The sequence below is a fragment of the Cariama cristata genome, unplaced genomic scaffold (genome assembly GCF_000690535.1).
Source record: "Cariama cristata isolate BGI_N322 unplaced genomic scaffold, ASM69053v1 scaffold9408, whole genome shotgun sequence".
NCBI classification, from domain to species: Eukaryota; Metazoa; Chordata; class Aves; order Cariamiformes; family Cariamidae; genus Cariama; species Cariama cristata.
In genome coordinates, this window is record NW_009632809.1 from 39,237 (window position 1) to 46,559 (window position 7,323).

Here is a 7,323-nt window from a genome sequence, read left to right on the forward strand (position 1 = left end):
TAGGGCATACATGTGCACTACTAGCAGAGCAGGCAGCACTGTGTATGTTCAGGTTATTCAACATTTCTTATTATAAGATCCTATCTTCAGCTTTAACAACCTTCAGATGTTCAGTTTAAAGTGTTCTAACCCAGACATCTGCTTCAGCCTGAATTTTTTGGGAAATCTTCAGACAGTGTAATTGGGTATTTAAGAATGACAATGGGATAAAATATTTTGTGATATTATGTGTTAGAGGAGGAAAAAAATGAGAGGAAATAATACTTTGAGGAGTTCTAATCCAACTATATGTTGGAGGCAGGACTGACACCTGACCAGCCTTTATCAGCTTGCTGACACTGCACAGTGCATACTTCACAGCCTTACTCCACATGAGCTCTGGAACTGAAATCAGAGCATCAGCACAGTGTTTTCCCAATCCACATTTCTTCCAGAGCTGGAGCTGTGCCATGTGAATATAACACTGTCTTTTGCACAACACTGCATTGTTGGTTTCCTTGAACTCTGCCCATATTACAATTAGATTCTGACAAATGCTTAGGACAGACACAGTTTGTCTGGCATCCCTCTCCACTGTGGGAAAGCTTCATCTCAATACAAATGGTCTTGTGCTGTACAGATATCCTTGTCTAAGCTTATCTCCGAGGGCTCTCTTTAAAGTTGCTGGATTCCAGGACCTTAGCACAAGGCTGTGTCTGAAATGAGGGAAAAAAATCAAGCACCAAAAATGCCTATTTCTCTTCACTGATTGAAAAAGAACTTTGGACCTTTAAGGTTAGGTGAGATGGATCTCACCCTAAAGAAGCAGGCTACAACTGAAAAACAAACTTCTAAAAATATTTTTAATTCAAATTTTTAGCTTTTAGTTAAAGGTAGTGTGACAATGTGTAAGAGGCTTACCATAACTTTATTCCTGCAGTTCCTAACTTTTAGTACATGACTGAAGACTGTGGTGTGAGCTAGTCAGTGGCTCTGGAAATTACCTCTCTTCCATTTTCCTGGTGTTTTAGCCTAAATGGTGTGTGAGGAAGATGCTTGGTAATAAGACATTTATGTCAACATACTAAGATAAAATTGAAGAGTCATTTTCAGCCTTCAGATACTGTCTTAAAATTTATGACATGACTGCTGTTACTTTCTTTTCTTCTTAATGTAGGTAATTTTTGGGAAATCTTCAGGTCCAGAATTTGTGCAAGAAATATACACAGCTATCACATATCATAATAAGTAAGTATTGTTACTATTTGTATGACTTAAGAAGTGTTAGTCATGACCTCTTTACATGATTCTTAGCCTACATAGTTCATCAAGGAATGCTGGTACTAATCCATTTTAAACATTTATATTTTATGTGTTGTCATATCTGATTTGGATTGCTACATGCATTTGAATAAGTGATAATTGGATAAGCAACCATTGCTTTTCTTGTTTGGAGCTTTTCAGAGTTTAGTTGAGAATATTCCTAATCTGAAAATTAAGGAGCAGGAGCAGGAAGCAGCAGCAGAAGTTTGTAAGAACATTCACTTTGATGGAATCACAGATGCAAAAGAGCGGAAGGGACATTCTCATTCTCATGAATATGGACTCGGAATTTAGGATTTACACAATAAATATTCTGGAACCCAAAATTAAGACTGAAGGTTTTTGAAAGTATAGAGATGAGTGAAAGCTGAAACATTTCAGCTGATACCGTATATGCTTTTCCTGAATCAAAGCTATAGGTAGCTATAAATTTAGCTGCATATATATATGTACTTTGTTTAACTCGGCTCTGAGGTTGCTTTCAGGATTTATAGTTTTTATAACCATAGTATCTAAAAGCTTACTTGCAAATTTGCCTTCTGGTCAGTCTCATATTTACATTGGAAATGTACTTGGCATGTTTTTTTAAACAGGTCCCCTGACTTTTATGAAGAAGTGAAAATTAAGCTGCCAGCAAAACTCACAGAGAAACACCATCTATTGTTCACATTCTATCACATCAGCTGCCAGCCAAAGCAAGGAGCATCTGTGGAAACCCTCCTTGGGTATTCAGTAAGTTCCATGTGATATATAAGAGTGTGTGTGTTTGTGCGTGTGTGTGTGAGTATGTGTATCTACATCCCATGCAAACAGTCTCTTTGCTTGTCAAGAATTTTGTCATATATTCCCTTCCTGGTTATGGTAATACATCAAAAACGGTAGAAGATCTTAACGTTAATTCACAGAAACCAGGTGCAACGTGTGTTATGTTACATCCTTGTCCTATAATTTTACATTGTCTTTTTACAAGTGTCTTTGATAAATTCATCTGATGCACCGAAGTGAAGTATGCACCTAAATATTTGCAACAGGAATGCTTTATAGCATATTGCCTAATTATGTTAAATTCTATTTATTGCAAAAAACACCTAAAACATATGCAATTACAATTATTTACTGCTATCTAACATGTTCATACATGAGGTAACAACTAATATAGTAATTAGGTTTTATATGGCATATCATTTATGTTCTAAAGTGTCTTTTACCCACATCAAAATTAAAAACCAGAAAGAATCTAGAAGATAAAATGTAATTCTTGTGCATTAATTATCTTCCTGTTGAGACTATCTTAAGAAATACATATTGTACATAGTCTCTTTGACCTTTTTCTTTATCAATCAATATTTTTAACTGGAGAGATTTTAAAGTAAGAGGAAAGCACACATGATAGTAATACTTCAGATTTGAAAACATCCCAGAGCTACAGTCAGCAATTGAACTGTAGGGCCAGAGAAGTTCTTTCCATGTGTTCCTGCTATGAGGGTTGTATTTGGTTTTTATCCCACTGCTAAGAATCCTTTAAAATGGGCTTTCTTTTATGGACAGATATAGTCCCACCAGTGTCAAAGGGCTTAGTAAGAAGTAGATTAGTTTGTCATTCAGGAACAAGACTTGAGATAGATGAGGACTTAATTTTCAAGCTTCTGTTCACTTAAATACAAAATGTTTCTGCCCTGTGATGCTCAAATGCACAGCCTTTTTCAGACTTGAGTAGGAGAAAAATTAAATGTGTCCAAATATCAATACAGAGTTACGGTGAGTCATTCTGGCCCTAATCCTTATGGTGACCTCAACCAAGATGTTCAATTTATCCTTAGCAAAACTTGAACTCTGTTGATTTTCTTCAAAGCCAAGGATCAGACTATTCAAGATACTTGATTGTCTAAATAAAAATATGGAATCTACTAAATCCTGGTAGATTTGTTAGAAAAATATATGTCAAACATGAAAAGCTCTGTGTTTGTTTCTTCGAAATGGATGGTTTGTAAAGCAGTCTTGTACACTTTTCTACAGTAGCTATCAGTGAATTTAAAATGCAAATAAATTACTGTCGAATAATTTAAAGCAGAGAAGCTTGGGTCAATATCTCATTTGTTGTTTTGTTGACTGTACATAACAAATTAGATAAATAGCTCTAATCATATATAGTCATGAATATTGCTATGTTTTCATTTGTTTCAGTGGCTGCCGATTCTATTAAATGATCGTCTTCAGACTGGACATTTTTGCCTTCATGTTGCATTGGATAAGCTGCCTTTCCACTATTCAATTCACTCTCCTGAGGTAACAAAGAAAATTATGAAAAGATAGTATTTTCCTAATGTAGAAGAACAGCCTAAGCATTTTACAAACATTGCTATCTGCTTGTAGACAATGCCTCCTTTAAAAGAGGAAAGCTCTGGAGAAAAATGTTGTTATTATTATTGTCACTGGTGTTATTATCATTTTATATGGTTATATTGTCTATTTTAAAGTTAGTTATCCAAGCAAATCCTTGTAAACTGTCTAATCAGTGATATATTTGTTTAGAGGTTGTCAAGTCAATAATTTGCTTTCTTCCATAGGATGATTTGCTCATTTTTTTGTGGGTATGTGGGAGAGGGAGGAGAAATGGAATCATGTGCTGCTACTGAGGTGGAAAAGTGTCCCCTCTGAGTAAATATGGCAAGTAGGAAACTGTCCAGTGGGTTAAAAACTGCACCACATCACCATGGAGTGCCTTTGGTGGTGCCTTAACTGGGAACTTCTAATGTTAAAAATCATAGAATCATAGAATCATAGAATCATAGAATCATTATGGTTGGAAGAGACCTCAAAGATCATCAGGTCCAACTGTATACCTGATGCCACCATGTCTACTAAACCATGTCTTGAAGTACCACATCTAAACCTTTTTTGAACACCTCCAGGGACGATGACTCCACCACCTCCCTGGGGAGCCTGATCCCATCAGAAGATGTATACTCGCACTGTCAGTGCTAGGCATCCAGCTGAAGTGCTCCAAATTTCCCTGTTCAGTGCATCAGCTTCTCTCCATCTAGTCTTTGAGAACAAGAAGATGCCTAACTGTGATCCTCTGTATCGCACTGAATTCAGAGATCTAAAATGAAGTGAATAGCATGAATACCCTATAGACCCCTGTGTAAAGAGACTTTCTGTTTGATCGTTGAAAGGAAGATGATGATTCCCATATTTCTATTCCATCACAGAAAGTTCCATCTCAGACACCACCTATTAAGTGGGTTGAAGGACACAAAGGTGTTTTCAATGTGGAAGTGCAAGCTGTTTCATCTGTTCACACTCAGGTAATGCATGAGAAGTAACACACAGCTGTAGTTTCATTTCAAAGAGAATTTAGATGTCCAGGCTGACTTAGGAGGTTTATGAAATGGAAATGTTTAAGCCCACATAGATTTAAAAACAACTAACAGCTATGGAAATAATACCCTCAGTGAATTAAATGCTTTGATTAAATGAAATCTGTTGGTACAAGGGAACAAATGAGCACTCTCAGCAGCAAGTCACGTCAGGCAATAAGCAGCCTGGTGTCCTCTCAACTCAGCAAGAATCTACTTAGGTTCTGTTTGAAAGACAGTGGCAGGGCACAATACCATTTTCTGCAGCCTGCATCTTCTCTTCTGGAAGGCTATTTCAGACCATGTCCACATTTGCAGAGATGTAGAGCCTCCCTGCCTCCAGGGACAGGTTGTACTGCCGGAATGCTTTAGGCAGCTGAGCCATCAATGCCATGTGGTATGGGACACAAGCTTAGTGCTAAATGAGACTCTATGATTCTGGTCATTTAAATATGATAGATAATTGGAGATTTTCCCATCTTATTGGGAGACTGGTTTGAGACAAAGAAGCTTAATTTTGTTTCTGCTGCTTTACAGTGTCTCCTACCCATCATCCCATTCTAGTTAACCCTGGTAGCTATGTCCTAACAACTGGAGGCCTTGTGTCTGACGAAGGTCCATCACTCCTTTGCAGCAAGTTTTTAAATAAAAGTAGGGCATACTCATAAGGCATGTAACTTGTATATAGCTGGAACTTAGGTGTGGGTGGCAGAGGGACTACAGAGCTATGATGTGACAGAGTTTTGTCAGAGAGTGGGAACAGTATCTTCATGAAATGAAGCAATCGCTTTAGTGAGGGCTTTAACTTTTCTGCTTTTAACCTGATCTAACCAGAGTCTGAATCTAAGCCACATGAAAGGGAACAAACAAAAGGCTGTCACAGCTGCTTTATAAATCGATCTTTAGGGCTAGGCACCACTGCAAGCCAGAAAGGTGAAAATATTTTCTCTCATCCTATCAGGTGGGTCAATCAGGCTTTGCTTAGCTAGTAGCAGCCTAAACTATATCAACTTTGTTAACTGTGAGTGCACTATGTTTGCAGGACAATCACCTGGAGAAGTTCTTCACTCTGTGCCGTTCTCTGGAAAGTCAAGTGACATTCCCCATTCGACTGGTGGACCAGAAGATTACAGAGGCTACTTTGGAACATGAGTTGAAACTCAGCATTATCTGTTTGAATTCTTCACGCCTTGAACCTCTTGTCTTGTTTTTACATTTGGTACTAGATAAACTTTTCCAGCTGGCTGTACAGCCCATGGTCATAGCTGGCCAGACAGGTATTTACTGGTACATGACGTTGGAGTGGTAGTGGTAATTAATGCTTACGGTCTGCCTTTATGTAGCACAAAGTGATGGAGTAACAGTGATTGGGTTGAAAGTCAGTGGGTTTACTGAAGAGTGGTTATTGGCCTATGTAGACCTTGGGTCTTATCAGGTATAGCAGTTGCTGTCTAGAGCTCTGAATTGGTTAGACACTGAATTAAAGCATGTAGTATTAGTTGTTGTTGGTACAAAGAATGCCCTCACCTTCAGTGCTGAGACTAATTCTTGCCTTTGTTTCACAGCCAACTTCTCACAGTTTGCCTTTGAATCTGTGGTTGCAATCGTGAACAGTCTACACAACAGCAAAGACCTGAGCAAAGACCAGCATGGGAGGAACTGCCTCTTGGCATCTTATGTCTACTATGTATTTCGTCTGCCAGAGCCTCAAAGAGAAGTAGTCAAACCAGGTAATATTGCTGCAAGGATTGCAAAAGTATTCTTTTTTCTTGATACATGCTATTCAGATGGTGCTTCTGAGAGGAGGACTTAGGGAACTGGCCTATAAAATAGCAAACACAACAATCCTTCTCCTCAGCACCGGTGAGACTGCACCTGGAGTACTGTACCCAGTCCTGGGCTCCTCAGTAGAGGACAGACATGGACATACTGGAGAGAGACCAGCCAAGGGCAACAGAGGTGGTGAAGGGCCTGGAGCATCTCTCCTATGAGGAAGGGCTGAGAGAGCTGGGAGAAGAGAAGGCTCAGGGCGCATCTTCAATGTATACAAAGACCTGAAGGGAGGGTGCAAAGAAGACAGAGCCATGTTGTTTGCAGTGGTGCCCAGTGACAGGACCAGAGGCACTGGGCACAAACTGAAACATGGCAGGTTCCTTCTGAACATCAGGAAACACTCAGGTTGCCCAGAGAGGTGGTGGAGCCTCTCACCCTAGAGATATAAGAAAGCCATCTGGACATGGTCCTGGGCAACTGGCTCTAGGTGACCTTGCTTGAGCAGGGAACTTGGACCAGATGGCCTCCAGAGGTCCTTGCCAACCTCAGCCATTCTGTTATTCTGCTGTAGTCCACTGTCCTAAAGCCTATAGGATTCATTTGATCAATTGTTTTATGTTAACTGACTTCCCACCAAGCAGCTGTGCTGTGGGAGCTAAAGACAGGTAGGCCCTTTTCTCTTTCAAATATTCATTTAAATCCCCCTTGAGGGATGTTTAGGCTGATAGGATGTGCTAAAATCTCTGAGCTTGCCTAGACTTGTGTCATGGTTTAACCACAGACAGCGACCAAACACCACGCAGGCACTCGCACACTCCTCCTCCCTCTCAGTGGGTTGGGGAGGAGATTCGGAAAAAAATTAAAACCAGTGGGTTGAGATAAGAACAGT

At 39.5% G+C, this 7,323-nt stretch overlaps 1 protein-coding gene across 1 annotated transcript in view; it reads left to right on the forward strand.

Moving 5' to 3' along the window:
• Nucleotides 1–6,391, forward strand: part of LOC104157047 (dedicator of cytokinesis protein 8-like) — a gene marked incomplete at its 3' end in the record, with an annotated part of 34,117 nt that extends 27,726 nt beyond the window's left edge. Inside the window, exons 15-20 of the mRNA XM_009706508.1 lie at nucleotides 1,157–1,227; nucleotides 1,896–2,034; nucleotides 3,487–3,588; nucleotides 4,515–4,610; nucleotides 5,704–5,938; nucleotides 6,227–6,391. Of these exons, the coding sequence (XP_009704810.1) occupies nucleotides 1,157–1,227; nucleotides 1,896–2,034; nucleotides 3,487–3,588; nucleotides 4,515–4,610; nucleotides 5,704–5,938; nucleotides 6,227–6,391 (808 nt within the window). The remainder of the gene's footprint in view (nucleotides 1–1,156; nucleotides 1,228–1,895; nucleotides 2,035–3,486; nucleotides 3,589–4,514; nucleotides 4,611–5,703; nucleotides 5,939–6,226) is intronic.
• Nucleotides 6,392–7,323: the final 932 nt, after the last annotated feature.